The sequence below is a fragment of the Atta cephalotes genome, assembly GCF_000143395.1.
Source record: "Atta cephalotes unplaced genomic scaffold scaffold00055, whole genome shotgun sequence".
Lineage (NCBI taxonomy): Eukaryota > Metazoa > Arthropoda > Insecta > Hymenoptera > Formicidae > Atta > Atta cephalotes.
In genome coordinates this window covers 888,898-909,272 of record NW_012130119.1, presented here as the reverse complement: position 1 = coordinate 909,272, position 20,375 = coordinate 888,898, and the positions used below count along the sequence as shown (strand labels likewise).

Genomic DNA, 20,375 nt, shown 5'->3' with positions numbered 1-20,375 from the left:
AACTGGTCTAATTCTAACTTCTAATTCATAATTCTCAATCTTCAATGCATAGTGTTATACGGATTTTATGCTAAAATGACCAACCATCCCAAATTAAGAAGAACAGTTCCAAATTTTAACTCTTTGTCCCACTTTACAACGATCTAAATTAAGGACACAATTATAAATTTTCCCTTTTTTAAATGTTTAAACAATCGGAATGTGAAATATAACTTTTTAACTAAGGTATGAAGAATTTTATGATTTTTAATTAAAAGTGTAATTTAAAAATAATAAAATGTGATCTCATAACTTGATGTAATTTTGTTATAAGATATTAGATATTATTTACAAATATATTATTTATGTGTTTTATTAACAATTATAAAAAACCGTTCAAAATTTAATTATGACAATTAATATTGATTTTTTAAACCTCCTTTTTTAAAGAATTGGTTACCTTACTTTATCAGATGTAATAGAGATTGAAATTGAATTTAATCAAATTGAAATTTCATTAAACTTGATGTTGATTTTATTTCTTCTAATTGAATTCTTGTGATTAAATTCAATCTCTCTCTAATCTGATACGGGCATTACAATGTCGATCTCGCGAAACAGGATCCTGCTCGTTCGCCTGGACATCCTGCGTTAACTCGATACGAATAGCATGCAGCCGCGCCACATTCTCTACGCCTACGCTCGGCATTGTACCAGGAACGTATGCAATCTGACTGCCGCACAGAGATAAATAAATTAAACGCGCGCATGCTGAACTTCCTCGTCCTCAGGAAGTCCGTCGACAGAAGGGAAAAAATTATGCAATCAAATCAGCATACTAGCGCGCGCGCGCACGAGAAGAATTGCAACGGTCGCGCGCTCGTAACAGTTCGCAAATTGGTCGGGCGATTTCCGAAAAACGTCGAGCCAGACGGATTGTGGAGTCGATTCTTTTCGCGGCACCCGGTATCTGCCGGCGCGCGCGGCGTGCCGTGATTGGTCGCCGTCGTCGCGCCGCCGACCGGCATGTCCCACGTGACCACGCTCGCGCCGCCGCGCTGTTCAGAGCGGGAGAAGCGTTGCAGCGTTGCGCGTCGTGTGGAGGAAGGGGAGATATAGCCGCCAGTTGCATTTGTGTTTTGTATTTCGGACCCCATTGTCCGGAGACGGGCTTGAAGGTCGATCGCGTTAGCTTGTTCGATCGCTCGTTGTTACGCTCGATCACGTCAATTTTGCACCGTCGACATTATCGAACGGTTAAGTACCGTCACTGTATCGCGTTTCGACTTTCGGCGTCTCGTGTGTTCGCCGAGTACTCGCTCTTCGCGACTTTCTCGCAATTTTTGATTCTCGCTGTGCGCCGTGAAGGTGTTCGACGAATCTCGCAGACATGGTGGCCGGCGGCAAGATGGTAAGCCGGCCGTTACCAGCGCGACTAGTTTGAACTTCAACTTTTGTATACTGGCGATAGAAATATATCGAGATTGCGATAATTTTATGGCACAGACTTGTTCCTCGAAGAAACATCTCGCAGTTAGATTTCTTGTTTTCACGAAATATCAGCCAAATAATATCTTTCTGTTAATATAGATTGATTTTAATTTCGGTTTAATTTATTTTTATCTTTTTCTAATTCTAAGAATTAAAAAAAATAAAAGAATTAAAAGAAAATAAAAATTTCTATTTTCTGTCATTTTTAACAACGTAGTAGGTATTATTATATTGTTGCGCATATAGAACAAGTTTTATACATAGTAAAAGAATTACGCAACGATAACACATAAAAAAATACTGTATACAAGCAATAATTACTGTTTCAAGTATTTCAAAAATTCACATATTCGCAAATATTATATATAAGTCATCACAAGCGTTAAATTTATTCCAAATATACTTATTGCTAGTAAATTTAATATTTCATCAAGAGTAAATTAAAAAAATTTAATAAATTAAAAAAATTCGATTTGCTTATTATATGAAGTAGCTTTTTCGATCGATTTTACATTCTTCAAAAGAAAATAAATTCTTGTTTTGAGTACATAATGAGATTTCTAAAAGTATTATTAGTAAGTATTTTAAGATTAATTATTATCAAGAAAATATTATTTTTAAAGAAACTCGCTACTTAAAATGAAAGTAAATTGAGTAATCAATTTTCTTAGTAAAATAGAGATGATATTTCTCTGTACCGATACTGTCATTAATATCTATTTTTATATATAGATTAACTTTAATCTCGATTCAACTTACTCATCTTTTTCTTATTCTTAGAATCAGATAAAGATTAAGAGTTAGTTGAATCGAGAAATTAAAATACATTTTTTAAAATTAAAATACATTTGTAGAATCAGGCATTTCTAAGAATTAAAAAAAGATGAAGAATAAGTTAAACCGAGATTAAAGTTAATTTATATTGGTAGAAATGAGCAATAATTCTCCGATTATTAGAAGATTATTAGAAGATTATTAGAAGAACCAATTCTCCCTTTATTAAAGGAATTCAAGAAGATTTAATGTTTATACATATGAGAAAGTCTTCTATACTACAATACAGTTACATGATATTTTTTTAAGCAATAATTTTAAGGAAAAATCGTAAAGAAACAAATTAATATAAAAGATAATATAGAACGAATTTGTTCTTTCTCGAGAGATGCCAGAGATCGATAATAACGACGATTGGATTTGGTTCTACCGGGTGACGCGTTTTACTCACACTATCTGACTGTGTCATTTTGTTTGCATGTGCTGTGCCGTGAAGATGAACGTGAGGGTGACGACGATGGACGCGGAACTGGAATTCGCGATCCAGCAGACGACCACCGGGAAGCAGCTGTTTGACCAGGTCGTCAAGACGATTGGATTGCGCGAGGTGTGGTTCTTCGGTCTTCAGTACACCGACACTAAGGGCGATCTTACCTGGATCAAGCTGTACAAGAAGGTAGGATAATATTTACGTATTCGTCCCGTAACGCTTCCTGCTTACTCGGTGCCCTGTAGCCGGATTTAATCTTCCTGTCTCGTAATTTATCTGACACAACTGGAAATTCCAAGAATCTGCAATCAGAAAAAACTTTGTGGTATAAGTAATTATAAAGATGGCTGTTATATGAGTTTTATGTGCAGCATTAATATACACATACACATAGCTGAATAAACTATTTTATTGTTGCCACCACTGTAAACTTGTTTCTTCTTTTCAATGAATATTCTGAATTGGTGTGATAAGTTGAAGTAAAACAATAATAATTTGTTTACAGCAGATACATACTTGAAATATCGATATGGATTTATCATCATGCAATGGGGAGTTTATATAATTCTCACTGTTGGAATTAATATTAACATCATGAATGTGAATTTAACATCATCAGTTTTAATCCCTTGATGATGTTCATATAAACAAGATAAAAAAATAGAGATTTATAGATCCACACTATGTTGGTGTTAATATATACACATGAGAATTATATATTTCTATATCGTTAAAAAGTCAGATGAGATTTAATGTACTTTTAAGTTACATAAATTAAATCAATTTTATGACACTAAATTAAATTTAATGTATTTGCAATAAAAAAAGTATATTTGTGTACATGTACATGAAATTTAATGTACCTTTCATAAAATTTTATGAAATTTAGTACATTTTTTATTAAATTTTGTGTAAATTTGCATGAAATTTAATGTAAGTAAACTTTAAATTTAAGTTATAACTTCATTTTCATTGACAACATTAAATATTTTTAATATACCTACTTGAAATTTGTTTCCATTACATGTAACGGAGGCAAATTTCTGTTTTTTTAACAGTGTGTACTGATTTTTTAGAGTGCTTAGTTCAGAACATTCTTTGAAAAGAAAAACAGATTTTAGGTCTTTTTATTTGAGTGTAGACCTTGTATCAAAATTAATGTGCGATAAATTATACGATTAAACTTAGTATTAAATTATTCACAGCATTGAAAATTTATGTTCCTGTAATTTTTACAATTAAGTTAACGAACGGTATTCTCAAAATTACATATTATCTTTAATTTTTATAAAATCACGTTTTGCGACTCAATCACTCAAACGCGAACGATAATTTACATAACAAGGATCATCATCGATTTTCGGTGTTACACAAATAACTTTTGAAATGATTTCAAACTCAGGATGAGGATTAAAACCGATCGAGAGGTTCCATACTAGCTTCGTTGTTGGCGGTTCGGAGATTCGCTGTACGTGAAATTCCATCGTGATCAATTTTCGGTGTTGATGGCAGTGAAAACTGAGCCCCGTGGTAACGGCTGTTCCATCATCGTCGCATGACACGCGAGATTCACCCACGCGTATCGATGCGTACATTGTCGGGAATGAAAGAAAGTGGAAATGCTCCAAGTTATCAAGCGACACCTGACCGTTATAGAATAACGTCTGCTTTGTAAAATTGTAGTCCTGCATTATGGAAATATTCCAAGGTATATAATTGTATCGCAATCCTTTTCAAAGTGATGGTAGGTCTGTTGGACTCGCTCAATTAAATCTTTTTGTCAAAAATGTCAAACAATTCATCAGAAATCTCAAACAATTCAATTTTTATGTCACATTTGCAAAGAATGCCCGCACTAATTATACGGAAAATTGAATCTCATTGTCAGTGAAATGAGTTTCACATACTATGTGTACAATGTAGCTTATAATGTGATGAATAAAAGACGTAAGACTTAAGAATAAATAAACAATAACAATCTTTTTTTTTACTAAATTATGCCATTTAGATTTCTTGAAAAATTAAAATTAGTACTTTTTCATTAACATAAATTAAATGGATCCTACAGACCAACTGTCAGTAGCTATGTTACAGATTTTGATCATCTTTGAAGGGTTAAAACGTAGATATAGTTGAAACAGTTAAACGAGTAAACAAATAATTATTCGCTTGGACTACATTGCGTGCAAGCTAGCAATTTTTTATATCTTTCATTTCTTTACCGACTTATAATTACATTGATAATTATCAACAATTTAAAGAAATTGTTCAACTGTGAAAAAAGTACACAGGAAGGAATTAGCGTGTATCTTGTTGAAAGTTGCTTCTACGAAGCAAGAAAGTATAGTTTGCAAGAATAATTACCGCTGAAATACGTGACGTATTTTAAGAATCTCATCGTTTTGATTAAGATTCATCATTAGGAAGTATTTCTCATCGAGAATTAATTGATCTTTTTGAAGTCAATTTATATATATTAGATTATCGATCTCGCGTATAATTTGCGTGTCTTCGCAGTCGACTGTGCATCAGATTTACGCTTACGCGCACGTAAAGTGTATGAAATTAATGCACGAAGTAGCAAATAATTGCCGACTTCCTAAAGAATTGCACGCAGTGAGGTATCCCGGGGTCGATGTTGTACGCAGAGGTCCTAAATAGCGGCTGTTCATGAAGTATTTCATTGCGCCGATTCACACGAAACCTGTTCTTAGACATGGCAGTTGAGAGATTTTTTCTAGGGTTATGTTCCCTTAACTTATTTTCTAATGTAATATAAATTAATAAATATCGTCACATTGCATTTCGTCGGGATCGTTAATTTCTCAGGACTGTATCAATGCTTAATCCTCACGTTTAATTCAACGTCTTTTTTAAATTCTCGATTCATTACTCTTCCTTTATTTCTTACCTATTTAGTCATATTTTTAATTTATTCCCCGTTTCTCTCTAATTTGTATATCTTTTTCGATGAAGATTTTTCGTTCATTCAGCATAACCTCATGCATGGTCGAAATTGATTTTTGTCTTGCCGTTTGCGCAGGCAAAGAGCTCTCTTGGTTTTTTAGATCTTACTCGGTCAGTGACAAATGTTGATGTCATCGTTTCAAGTGCGAGACACGTGTTCAATATCTTTGCGCTTCTTTTTCTGATCACGATGCAGAAGTGCGGTTTGTCGAACTATCCTTGTTCCTTAAAGACGTCATAGAAGTTTGCAAACTTTCCCTATTTCTGTCAGAAATTATCGATTAATGAATCGCAATATTTCCGCAAAAATTTATTTTTTAAGACTAATGTTTTATTTTTTTTCAGACCTCTAAATATTTTGAGAAAGATAAATTCCAGATTGATTTTCATTCTGCAGAGAGATTTGAGAGACAAATTACTAGGTTTATTTTTTCTTCATTCAATATATCTAAAATATCTTCGGTATTCCTTCTGTTATACAGTTATTTTGTTTACATTTTATTTTATATTAAATTTTATTTTATTTTATTTTATCTCAATCTATATGAAAAGAGAACGACTTTGCTGAAGTATCTAAAAATTTAGCTGAATACATAATTGAAAATCTTTTTGTGGGACAAAAATTATGTGAGATGCTCTACTGGTTACTAAAATATTAAAACTTCTCGCAGCATTGCTTATGATACTTGAGTTTCCCTTAACTATTTTCCCTTAACTATGGTCCAACAAAATTAATTTCAGATTTGTGTCTACCTAAATTTTTAGGTACTTCAGTAAAATTATCCTTTATTTTTTTAAATTTGTGATTAGACATTAAGGTTATTTGATGTATATTAAATTCCAGCGATTTTTTCAGACTTATATTGTTAGAAAATGTGCTTGTGAATCAACCACACTAAAAAAAATGTACCAAATTTTAATAAATATATTTGTTTTAATAAATATTAATACATTTATTTATAATAAATAAAAATGATATTTAAATTTTTGTATCAAATAAATATATACTTATATACTTCAATAGTTAGTACTATTTATATGTACTTATATACTTAAATAATTAGTTACTATTCAAACAAATGTCTATCAACACTTGGTACATTTTTTTCAGTGCAGATATATGCATATAATCTGAAGGATTAATTCGTTGAGTGACTGTACTACCTTTAGTTTTGCTGTTCAGTCAACTCTAATGTTCGAATCCATGTACAGTTAGATACTCATAGATCAAGACAGACACTTTATCGGCTTTCACCAGCTGGTATTAGTGCTGAAGACGCTCCTTTACCTTGACACAGTCGCCACTTGTTCCTCTTGTCAGTCGTCTTTTTTTTTTTAGTGGTTTTCGTATCGGCAAGAAAGGCTTCCAGATTTCTCGTTATTCTATCTTAATCAAGCATCCCTGCGCGTAGATTTTCAAACCTGCCTCCGACAGGAAAACGGGGAAAACCAACGTAACAGGTGCTCGCCAGGTGAAAAAAATGGCGGTGGTTGGAATACAGACACGTGCTTGTATAAGTGCCAGGCAGATCACTGAAAAGCAGCTGGCGAACAATAATGTTCGTTCCCACGTGGTCTCATTTTAGTAGTCGCGTCTGTTTCGTGAAATTATTCCATGGCTCATCTTCAATTTCATAATGTCATACATGAAATTTAAATGAAATTGACTTTAATCTTAAAATTATCCCATAAATCTTTTAAGCAATAATTTTCAGGCATTTCTTTAATATTTATATATATTAAAGAAATGCCTGTCTATAAATATGTAATAACAATATAAATATGCAACCCTACTTTAATAGAAGGTAAATTTCTAGATTTATTGCCGTAAATTATGCAGAAATGAATCAAGTTGTCAAAATTGTTCCATTTGTTACTTTTTATACTGAAATGAGTATAGAGAAACGAAGTCACCTCGAATCCTTTGCGGAATTTGTCGCTTTTATAAATCACGATAGGCTATTTACGCAACATCGTTGTTCGTACGTTGAACTTTAAAGTATACTTAGATATGCGTCGATGGTAACACACTTCCATGCGATAAATAAAACATTAGAGCTAGATTCCAACGTAGGTGAATAGCTGCTAGGAAACAAAGATGGAAAGGATATATAGGTTAATGTGTTAACACGAAGGAGAGATATCCCCAATCGTTTTAATGCAGCTTGTATTTAAAATGAGACAGCACTTGTTAATTTCGCTCTGTGATAAGTTTTAGTATTTGAAAAATCAATATTCATAGTTCGTTCTTATTCTTAGAATAAGAATCTTAAGTATTGTCTTTATTAATATGGCTTTGTGATTATATGACATTAAGACTGTAGTTAAGATAGTTTTAAATATAAGAACTGACTATGAATATCGGATTTTCAGATGTTTAAAAATTTACATTTAAATGGAATTAAAATCTTTATACACAATCAGATATTCGAATCTATTTAAGCGTAATTTATGCCGCAAATATTAAGACATCATTTTTTTTAATTATTTTTCTCACACTTCTGAGAATTTATGTTAATATTAAAAATACTTATAGATCACAAAGAGAAAAACTTTTTATGGGATCAAAACGTTATTTCAGAGACTTGTCGTGATTCTTTTTGATGTTTTTAATCTGATTTGCGAAATACATCAATTTAGCATCAACGCAGATTAGATAATAAAATTATGTTATCTGTTATTACAGATAGCCGTGACTATTGTGTAATAATAATTAATTAATACATGACTCATATTGTATCGATGTAGTTTATCATATATATTGCATAGTAGATAGACGTAGAAATTTGCTTTGTTTATCCGGCTTGTATTCCCATAATGAGCCAGCTGATATCGAACGTATGTTCAATTAAACTTTTCCTTAATCGACAACACGATTGCATGCAGCCGGAAAGCGCGATAGCAAGGGTGGTGAAGAAAGAGGTGAAAAAGAAAGTTCGAAAGCTGCGAGGTTACTCGGACTCTGACACGGATGATGACGAGTTTGACGACGGCCTGGTAAGAGCCCGAAAGGACATGATCCTTTCGCACATACCGAGATTTACTTTGACAGGAGGAATTGCTGGAGATTATAATTGAAAGATGATAGTCGAACGGTAATCAGTCATACATAGGAATAACATTTTTATGATATTTTTGCGACTGATGTTAATTTCTAATGTAAATTAACTTTAATTTCGCGATTTAACTTTTTTTTTTGTAGTAAGAATCAGAAAAAAATGAAGTTAAATCGATTAAAGTTAATCTATACTGATAGAAGTGGATGTAGAACAAAAGTTTAAAAAATAAATTAAACTTTTTATTATTTTTTATTTATTATTTTTAGTTATTAATGTTTTCTTTATTATTTGCTATTACGAAAGAAAAAGTGTACGCGATATTTTACGCATAAAAATATGATTTCTAATAAAATAGGATACATATTTAGAAAATTTGAAATAAGGATTTTTAATATATTTAAAATTAATAAAAAGATTTCGCAAGAAGAGTCTTGAGAAATTGATAAATCAATTACAGAAGAAAGGCTTGCACAGTCAATCATATATGTGCAGAGATGTACAAATCATCTTTATGCAGATATAGAAGGTGTTCCACAAGCCTGGCGAGGCTACCTTTCACCTGTGGATACTTGGATCGCAATTTGGAATCAGCTTTTTCCTCGGTGAAAATGTCGAGATAGGTCATTCGTCGCGATCTTTCAACTTTCGACATTGAATATTTTTATTACCAATTCTCATAAATCTAATAAATTGGATAATTCTGCTGGATTAAAATCCATTCAATTGAAATCTAATAAATAAATTTTTATTTGCGTTTCTATTTTTAGAATATCCAAGAAAAATTCTTTAGCTGCGATCTCTCTTTTAAGAAAAATTCACTGCAAGTTCAAGAAATTTATGACACGCAATGGATCTAAATGCTGGGCGATTCGTGAAATAGATTCTTCATCCATTACTCTATCACGTGGAATTCTCATCTTGGGGGGGAAAAAGATAATATCCGCAAACGAGTCAATCATTTCACAAGACTTGCTAGATGTGCAGAATCGAAGAAAAAAAAAATGAAAACGATGATGTGCCGCAGTCTTCGTAGAAATGGATCGCTTATCGTGCGATTGCGATAAAAGAGAGAAGAAAAAAAAGACAAATGCGGAGGACCACCCTCGCGCGTGTTGGCATCGTCTAAGATACGCGTGTTACTTATTAAACAATTCAGTCGAGTGTGTTACGTCAGTTGTACGTATGAAAATATCGTCTGATGAGTCACGCGATGAAGAATCGCTTAAGGAATTTCTCCGCGGGAAAGTACAGAGGAGTTTCATTATTAGTCGTTTATAATCGAGGAAATAAAAAGGCTAAAACATCAGCCAGAAGTGTTAAAGTATTGACAGATCCTCCTTTTTTCTCGCAAAATTAACTGGCAAAAAGCGACGCTGTTGACATTCGTTGCATATAATATATCTTTGAAAATATGTAATATTTTTTGTATTAAATTATTTTTTCGAAGATTATTTGAACAGGATTGCTATAAAAACTGGAAATTAGGGAATAGTTAGACAATTTTACAAAATTTTCTGGAAAATTAAAATTCTCTTTGGAGAAATTTATATGCATACTTCGTATCTACACAGTTGGAATACTACCAACTATTTAACAATTAAATCCAAACAGTATACTAATATTAATAATAATTTATATTAAATTATTCCCTTAATAAAATATTTGATTTTGAAATCAGAACGAAAATACAAAACTTTCAAAATATTAAAAACATTAGGGAAAATCATAAAATTTTGTCTATTGTATAAATCAGAGGAAAGTGATAAAATTTTAGGATGAGGAATTTATGATAACCTTGTCAAGTGAAATATCACCTTATTATCTCGTTTTAAAATTTATCTTATTCAGTTTTTTGTTTGTGATTTATTTCAGCTTTCTTCATACTAAATTATGTCTAAGTTATGTCTTCAGGAAATTTCTGCATTGTCCTAATTTATTGTACGCGGAATTGTTGATTATTCCGTGTACGGCTTTTCTCTTACGCCCTTTAATGTTGCGTCACTTTCTCTCAATTAGGATTCATATTAACCCTTTAACAAAGGTCGACTCTCGCGTGAATTGCGAGTGCTTGCCGAGTACGATACACTTGTTGAGATTACATCGTGTGCTTTTTCCGTTCATGCTCAATTCAATTTTTTTCTAACGTTAAAGTATTTGTTGCCAAAGAATTATGCCAAAGAAAAAAAATACATGTAAGTATATGTCAACCCTATTCTGAACTGCTAGAAAAAAAGCATAAAAATATTTTCCTCAAGATTAATAATTGCAGAAATAAATCCAAGAAATATTCCTTAATTAGTTATTAAAGGAAAAAAAAGTTAAGACGGTTTTTGCTTAATAAGTTTATTAATAAATCATTCCCAGTTTTTCCGGGAAATAAATTTTCTGAAAATTACATGAATAAGCAATCTTTCAGTTTACAATATTGATTCATAAAAGCCGTGATTATCAAGTAACGTCGCTGTATGCATAACGTTGTTAATACATGATAGGAAATAGCAACTTTATCGGTTTCCAAGACATGGGCATCGATAAAGTTGGAATGGTTGACATAGCTGAAATTCCGCGATAATGAGTAATTTATGACGTACGACTAATGCTTGCAATCATTCTTGAGAGCGTGCGTTTTACAATTAATGCATGCGATGAATTTATCGCTAATTAAATCATAATTCGTTGTGATGACCATGAAGCACGACGCGTCGTGATATTTTTCATAAACGCGGATTTAACGCTACAATAAATCTTATGGAGCACAGAGAAATAAACGGTTGATAAGTCAATTCCATAAGTCATTGTTTCAAAATTTAAATGGTAATATATATTAGCATATGATGGCATAAGAAATAAATTAGCATTGTAGATACAAGTCGAGAGTAAACTTTAGTTTTTTTTTTAACTGCAACTGAAAAGTTTAGTATCATTATTTTAATTAATGAATCGAGTAAAAATTTATGTCTTCCTTTCTGCTATATAAAATAAATACAAAAATATAAAAACTTTATAAGAAAAATACAAAAACTTTATGGAGAAATTCGATGGAAACAGCATTCTTCGATTCTCTCTGCTTCTTTTGTTAAACCATGCTGCAGCATTGTAATGTCTCGTTTTATTGTCGCGTCAGTATGTCACTGTCGTGTTATAATGCCTGCAAAGGCGTCGTGTAAAACTCGTCTCGAAGTAGGCGACGGACGCGTCGTTTCAAGGACTCCCGTGAAACTGGGCTACATCCTGCGGGGATGCTTGATCATCGTGCTTGATCTTTGCAAACAGGTTGTGAGTTGAAAGCTCCTCGCAGACTGTTATGTAACGTAGTAGGATCTCTAACGATCGACACATTCTCGTTTTCCTCGTGTCATTTCGACTTGTTCGCCAATCGCGTCTCTCTCTCTCTCTCTCTCTCTCTCACATACCATATTTCCGTTATCGAATGCTGTAAAAGGTCACATTGGGCCACGCATGCAAACCTGGATTGCATCGCGTCGAATGAGAACAAATGAAAAATAAAAGATTAGGAAATCAAATCTGATGATCAATCCGTTATTTCAAATTGCGCTGTGATTTCAATCGCGATGTTTAGAGTATTAATATTCATGGAGAGTATTAATATTTCAGGAAAATATATACAACTTATATTAAGTCTCTTCGATTTTTTTAGTTAGAAAATCTAAGGAATTAAAATTGGGAAAACTATGAAATTATTTAATGATGGACTTTTATTTAATGATGGACTTCTTCAATATTTGACATAATATCTCTTTTAAATAAATTTTAAGAGTATAAATAAAAATACATATTAGGGAAAAAGTTCGTGGCGTTTTTCCGTTATATTTAATGGGAAAAACGCCACGAACTTTTTCCCATACCTAATATAACTTTTTCTTTTTAGTTTTAATTAGGTTTCTCTCAACAAAGAAATTTGATTGAAATTTTACATAAAAGCGAATAATTAATTTCAAAATTAAAAATATTTCTAATCTTGCCTATAATATTGTTGATAATTAGACAAGCAAATAATATTTAAATGATGTGATGCAAAAAATTTATCGAATAATCGTCTCAATATCATGATTTATCGATACTTAATTTATCGATGATCACATGAGATTTAACTGGCAGCTCAGTTATTTTGGGTGTTTAACAGATTTAGAAGACGTCATCCCATCAGAGAAATTATTTTTAACGAATATTATTTTCAAGACGATCACTGACGACTGCAATAATTAGCGACTTGCGCGAATTTGTGAATTTTTTGTATTTCCGATAAACAGGGATAAACGATTTTAACGGTAAATTTAAACGAAGAGATTGAATTATGATTTACAATGACCGATAATCAAGTGTTACAAATTTTGACAAAACTAACAAAAATTATTTTTCAGCCTGTCAGTTGGAACTTTTTTCCAGTTTTTTGTCAGTTTTGTTTTTTTCAAGCATAAAGAAGAATAGTAACATGAATTATTGTTTATATAAGACATTACATTATATAGAATTAATATTTGGACATAAGGCGACACTTTCTTTGTCTACCTCGAATTACATTCTTTCTCGTGTCCACGACAATTCTTAAAATTAGTGTCATTATAAGTCATCTGGTAAGATAGCATCTGGTTTACCATAATCTAACATACGATACCTTGAATGCTGACACGATAATTTCAAGGATGTGTTCGTGGCCGAGATACGCAGAATGGTTTTTAATACCGCAATACTTTAACATCACCATATTTTTATTCTTTGAACGCATGCCAACCGCAATACTAACAACTGGAAGCGTGGACTTCCGTTCTTGTCTAGGGTAAGTTGCAAACAATTTGATTAGCGTGTGTCCAAGTTATGCTGCATGCCGAGAAGTGATGCACGTTTGACGACACGAGACATCTTTCCGTGAAATATTTAATATTGAGTCTAATAATTGTGTTTCTAGTCCATTCTCATTTCAAGATCGTCTTAAATAATAAGGCCGATAATTAGCGTCTTAAGGTATTGCTTAAATACTTACGGTCTTGAAATAAAAACCGACTATGAATACCAATCTAAGATGTCAATACAGCTCTCCGATTGATTTGTGACATCTTAAGATCGTACACTGTTAGAAATGCTTCCTTTACATGTAAATGAAGCTCGTGATTATGAACGAAATAAAAATAATGAATGATTTAACTGAAAAGTTAAGTTACAGTTAAATGTAAGGAATGTATGTATATTAAATTTCATAAATTTTCATGAAAAATATATTAAATTTTATTACATGTATACAAATATATATTCCAATTATAAATACATTAAATTTAATGTAATGAAATTAAGTTCAAATATATATAATTTAAATACATTTAAATACATATAATTTAAAAGTATATCATAAATTAGTATATTATTAAAGTATATTATAAAATATATTATAAATTTCATGAAATTTTTAACAGTATACTTAAGATAGTCTAAATATAAGAACAGATTATAAATACCGTTTCGAATCCGTTTTTATTTTAAAATCATTTTTAGTAACGTCTTAAGATGCTAATATAGCCTCCTGATTAATGATGAAGAAATCGTGTAAAAATAAGAATTTCTTACACTACACGAGTATATAAAGAAATTTTTATTCACCAAGAGCAACGGTTATGAAGAACGATGGATGAATACTGCCCCATGACTTTGTAACTTTTTTACAAATTGTGTAGCCTTGTTATTATGCGAGGCAGACGCATTGTACTTGATGCCGTCAAACGAGACATCGCTTATTTGTCGTACCTTTTGACTGGAAAAAATAACGATAACAAATCATATGTTGTTTGATAATGAAATGAAATAAGAAGGCTATTACATCATGATCATGATCGTGACTGGTGGGTTTTTTAAATACCGTCCTTGAAATGTATCTAACGCACGGATGCAACTCGACGTTCCTTCGCGAGAAACTGTACCTCTCGTGAAAAGTATACACTGAATTTTTCATAATCTAATTATTCTTTGTTATTTTTATTTGACGGATGTGCAAGTAACTTTTTTTTTTATTTTACGATAAGCCTTGTTGCGTGTATCAAAACCATTTATTTGTTATGACTTTTGGGTTATACTCACTGATAAAGAGAGTCATTTGAAATCTTAATTATTTTAGATTATATGGTAAAATATTTTAGATTATATGGTAATTGCTGAAATGCAGTTTTATGATATCAGTTATATCAGGTTATCATCAGTATATATATTATTATAATCTCATTTTATTTATTTGTGATACTAAATATAAAAATGATATTTTTGATTGAATGCATGCACTGCACCAATAATACATTGCAGATGTATGGGCAATATGTGATATTAGCAAATAATTGCAGGTGGTTCCGTGCGGTCTTCGAAAAATCTGCAACGTAAGAGCACAAAGAATTTTCTGATCCTTATATATTATTTTGATGTGTTCTTAGCACCCGATTTAAATTCCCGAATTGATTGGAAGTAACATATCATCGATGATCTTTTACTTTCGTGCTTTACTGTATGTTTAATAGTTGATCGAATTAATCACGCTGAGGAAAATGTCTGATTGGATTAATTGGAATTCTGGTTGAAAATGGAAGAATCATTTTCTGGTTAAATCTACAAAATTCTAGTTGAGGTAATTGGAATTCTGATCGATATAATCAGTCTTCTGCTTCATCCATTTTCAATCAGACATTTTTCTCATTGCATTGAATGACAAATTCATAATTCATAATTCCCATTAATATTCACTCAGAAAAAAAGGACATTTTATTTTATTCATACATCTAAATTATTCAAAGAGATAAATCTCTTGCTTTTATTATTCTACGAGATAAGATGATATATCTATGCTTTTTTAGTTAGTTTATTCATTCGTAATGATGTATTATGCAACACAATACAGCAGAATTTACCACGAAATTTATTTAAAATTTTAAGTGAGTAGAATAGGCTTTTTTTTATATAATAATATATTTTATATAATATATTTTATATAATAAAGCAAAATTTGACAGACATCGCTTAAACTCGAAAATTTTTCAATTATTTTAATTAGGAAAATTCGTTTTTTCTCTTGCCAAGTTTACGTTACGAATAGATAAGTATTTTTATATTTTTCTCTCTTAAGATCGCTCATCGTAGGCTGATATGATTGACATGATTAAATTGTGTGCATTATTATTTTATTATCTCTATTATGTATTACAACTTTTTTTTATTCCTTATTATCTTGTCATGCAAGTCTCGCGACACAAGATAATATAATCATCTCAATTTTTTGAAACAATATTACTAGTCATATAACGCGCGAATTATGTTTTTACTTCTTATGTTTTATGAAAATAAATTATAACCATCCATCATATGTTTGACAGTTGCTATAAAAAAGGAAAGATGACATAGCAAAGTCAAAAGAATCTCGCATCACTAAATCCTTTCTGCTTAATTTGATTTTTAAAGTAATACAAACCGCGTACGTTACATAATTTTGCATCGCAAATGCTATTCGCGAATGTCGGAGATATCGCGGAAAAACGCTTTAATTGTCGTCATGATAGCTACTAGAAGAGCTGTCGATTGCTTATCTATTATTTCGCGCTATTTTTTTTATTCCTCGTTAATAACGTAGATAACTACTAGGTAAAATGTGGCAGGAACACACACTCTAAGAGTTGACTGTTGTCGTGACGTAAATTTTTTCGACGATCTGGATAAAATTCCACGAGAATGGATAATGAATGACTAAGGCAAATGGTCCTCGCGTACGGAATCGATCTGTTAAAAAATATTTTTGCGCTTAACAATTCAATAACTTTCGCGATACTTATCATTTCGAGTATCTTTAACGTAATAAAAATATATTACAACTTCTTTTATTCCTTCGATTGTGTATCGCCTAAAAAATGTCGTCTTCTAAGAAAAAAACAATATGTCAACTTCATTTATCTATAACAGGAAATTTCGTTGATATAGTTTTATTAAATAGGAATTATTACTTCATTTCTATAATATAATAGAATGTATCTTGCTTTATCTTATCTTTTCTATTTTTATAATATAGCTACATTATATTATAGCAGTATATCGATTTATTTGATGTAAAAATCATATGAAAGTTGAGAAAAACAATTTTTTTGCCTTTTTTTGTGCACAACTGCCAAACATGTGTTAACATTCATCGAGGTAAATTCCATCATAAATTATACGTTTTCATGAACAATGACGAACATTTTTAAACTATTCGTACTTAAAGACGCGGCGGCAGATATTCAACTTTGATCGTACCTTCAACACTGATATCGCAAACATTATATAATTATGATAAATTCTTTGATAACAACGTTGACAATATAGTACGAATATATCTGACGCTAAGGTATCGTAATAAGGAAAAGAATTTATATAAGTATAAAGAATGATATCTTTGTTTGAGGAAAAAGACAAACTTTTAATAGCATTCACTAAAAACATTCAGCTATTCTATATATCCCTCTTTATTAATTTTTATTGTGATATAAAAAGTATATTAAATTACATTAAAGTATATTGAAGTAATAGATATATGTATTAAAATAAATAAATAATTAAAATATTATATATTGATGTAATTTGCGTATTAAGTACTTAATAATACTCTAAGATGTATATATATAATTAATGGATTAATTTCCTTAATCCGAAACTATATCTCTTTTAGTGAAAAATATTTTTCTACTATTTCATGATCTCATATTCACCCATTATTCTCTTGATGTCACGAGAACTATTTGTTCACATGTTTAACTATTATCTTATAACACGATTCACAAACACTTTGCACGCTTTTTATCTTTGAGCGTCAAGTGTGAGAAGCAAGACAACTTCGACCGATAATTTATTTTTTTCGATGTTTGCAGGTGATGAACCAAGAAGTCAAGAAGGAGACTCCACTGCAGTTCAAATTCCGTGCAAAATTCTATCCCGAAGACGTCGCCGAGGAATTGATACAAGATATTACGCTGCGGCTTTTTTACCTTCAGGTAAAAAATTATTATTTACGCAATCATTTCGCGTCTCTCTCTCTCTCTCACTCTATTTATCTATCTTGCGATTTCAATAACAATTTTTAATTTGCTGCTTTTATTTTCAAACTAATTTCGAGACTTATGATTTATGTCCAGAACAAATTGATGTAATATACAAACAATGCATACCTTATTTGTTGGTCGGATTAAGTCGGATTAAGTCATGCATCGAACTCGTTTATCTGATTCACTTCTTCCCGTCGTCTACTATCTCATCCTCTGTAGCGGGTACGCGAACACAAGGAATGCGCATCAATTTTTTGCTCAGTTGAACCAGACAAATATATTAGTGTTTAAGAACAACGATGCTTAGCGAAATATTACTCACAATTTGGAATAATATCTCGAATAAAATAAAATCTGTATTTTTCTTATATTAGTTAATCAATATTTTATTAATTGCTTATATAATAGATAGCAATCTTATTATTGAATTTTGTTACATGTATTAATCGATGTTGCTGTTAGATTAGAATTAATTAGAAAATTTTATGTAATCAATATTAATGTTTGAATTGATTACAGGTGAAAAATGGTATTCTCACGGATGAAATATATTGCCCACCGGAAACTTCCGTTCTGTTGGCTTCGTATGCCGTTCAAGCGAGACATGGAGATTATCAGAAGGGAAATCATCCCGCTGGCTTTCTGTCAAATGATCGACTGTTACCACAGCGTGTTGTGGATCAACATAAAATGAGCAAGGAGGAATGGGATAACTCTATTACGAACTGGTGGCAGGAACACCGTGGTATGTTACGAGAGGACGCCATGATGGAGTATCTGAAAATTGCTCAGGTATCTGTTAAATAGCATGAACAGGATATAAATATGACGAAAACTTGAGGAGAGATTGGATATTCTGATATATTAATATATCGTCGATATTTATACGGATTGCAAAATTATTTTTAATTATTTTACATTATTTGGATTCTGTATTAGAAATTTCTATTCGTCTTTAAGAAATTTTATCCATTGTGAATTAAACTACTTACTACAATCCGTTTTCTAAAGGCTTGCGCATTTGTAAAGCAGCGTTTTTTATTATACTTTTTAATTACTCATAATATTGTATTTTAACTCGATGTTTATTTATGACATAGTATTTTTTAATCAGTCTTGCGAAGAGCATTATGCGAACTCCATTGCTGCACTCGGAAACATTTTTATCATATGAAAAATTGTAAAATACTACTATTCTTGGACTAGTATTACTGGTATTGTTTTAGTATTTTCTTTCATTTTTGCTTTTCATAGGACTTGGAGATGTATGGTGTGAATTACTTTGAAATTCGCAACAAGAAAGGCACAGACCTTTGGTTGGGTGTGGATGCTTTAGGTTTGAACATCTACGAGAAGGACGATAAGCTCACGCCGAAAATCGGCTTTCCCTGGTCCGAGATACGGAATATCTCGTTCAATGATAAGAAATTCATAATCAAGCCAATCGACAAGAAGGCACCGGACTTTGTATTTTTCGCCAACAGAGTCAAGATTAACAAGAGAATTCTTGCACTATGCATGGGCAATCACGAACTTTACATGCGCAGACGTAAGCCAGACACGATTGACGTGCAACAGATGAAGGTAGGAACATTACATCACATTATTGAAATAATTAAAATTAATGAAATATAATTATTAATGCATATACTTATCTAAGTTGATTATATAACTTTCTCATTAGCAATACGTATTTTACATCACTTACGTAACCATTATAGTATATTGAAAATTTATTTAGGAGTTAAAATAATTTAACAATTAAAGGCTGTCGCAATCTTGTGATTGTTAAGATACACTTTAATTAATTGTAAAAATAAAATATTTAGCTTCTGAAGTTGTAACGAGATTGCAATAAAATTTTTTCAGGCTCAAGCAAGAGACGAAAAAATGGCGAAACAGCAACAGAGAGAGAAATTGCAATTGGAGATAGCTGCCCGAGAGCGTGCGGAAAAGAAACAGCAAGAATATGAAGAGAGGCTAAAAAATATGGCAGAGGAAATGGATAGGCGGAATGCTGAGTTGAACGAAGCTCAGGAAATGATTCGGCGCTTGGAAGAGCAGTTGAAGCAATTGCAAGCTGCTAAAGAAGAGCTAGAGAATCGTCAGAAGGTGAGAGAGAATCATCAGAAGATAATCTCTTTAATTATGAGTTTAAAAAACTACCATTACACTGTCAATGAGCAGTTAATTTTTATTCTTTTTATCCTTCATTTCTTACTTTAGCGAACGAAGTTCGCTCAAGTTCTAAATTAACAACATCAACTACTATAAGTCAAGTTCAAATTACTATTAGGTGTACAACTTTGTTTCCGCCGTTTTTTTCCGAAATTCGAGGCTTTATTGTAAAAAACTGGTTATACATTTATGATTCAAAGTATTGTCCATCGCTGGCCATAACTTTCTCCCATCTTTCGGGTAGCGTACGAATCCCGCGTCGAAAAAACTGGTCATCTTTTGAGGCTATTCACGAATCGATCCAATTTTTTACTTCTTCATAAGACCGGAAGTGCTGATCAGCCAAGCCGTGTGCCATTGATCGAAACAAGTGATAGT

At 31.6% G+C, this 20,375-nt stretch overlaps 1 protein-coding gene across 1 annotated transcript; it reads left to right on the top strand.

Annotated features, from left to right (window-relative positions):
* The first annotated feature begins 1,369 nt into the window (after positions 1-1,369).
* On the top strand, positions 1,370-20,075 carry LOC105623325 (moesin/ezrin/radixin homolog 1-like). The gene is made up of 10 exons (XM_012204722.1): positions 1,370-1,390; positions 2,741-2,920; positions 8,588-8,698; positions 13,535-13,558; positions 15,105-15,137; positions 17,646-17,768; positions 18,339-18,611; positions 19,074-19,403; positions 19,689-19,931; positions 20,046-20,075. Exons 1-10 carry the CDS (start codon positions 1,370-1,372, stop codon positions 20,073-20,075), a joined length of 1,368 nt encoding a protein of 455 aa, XP_012060112.1.
* Positions 20,076-20,375: the final 300 nt, after the last annotated feature.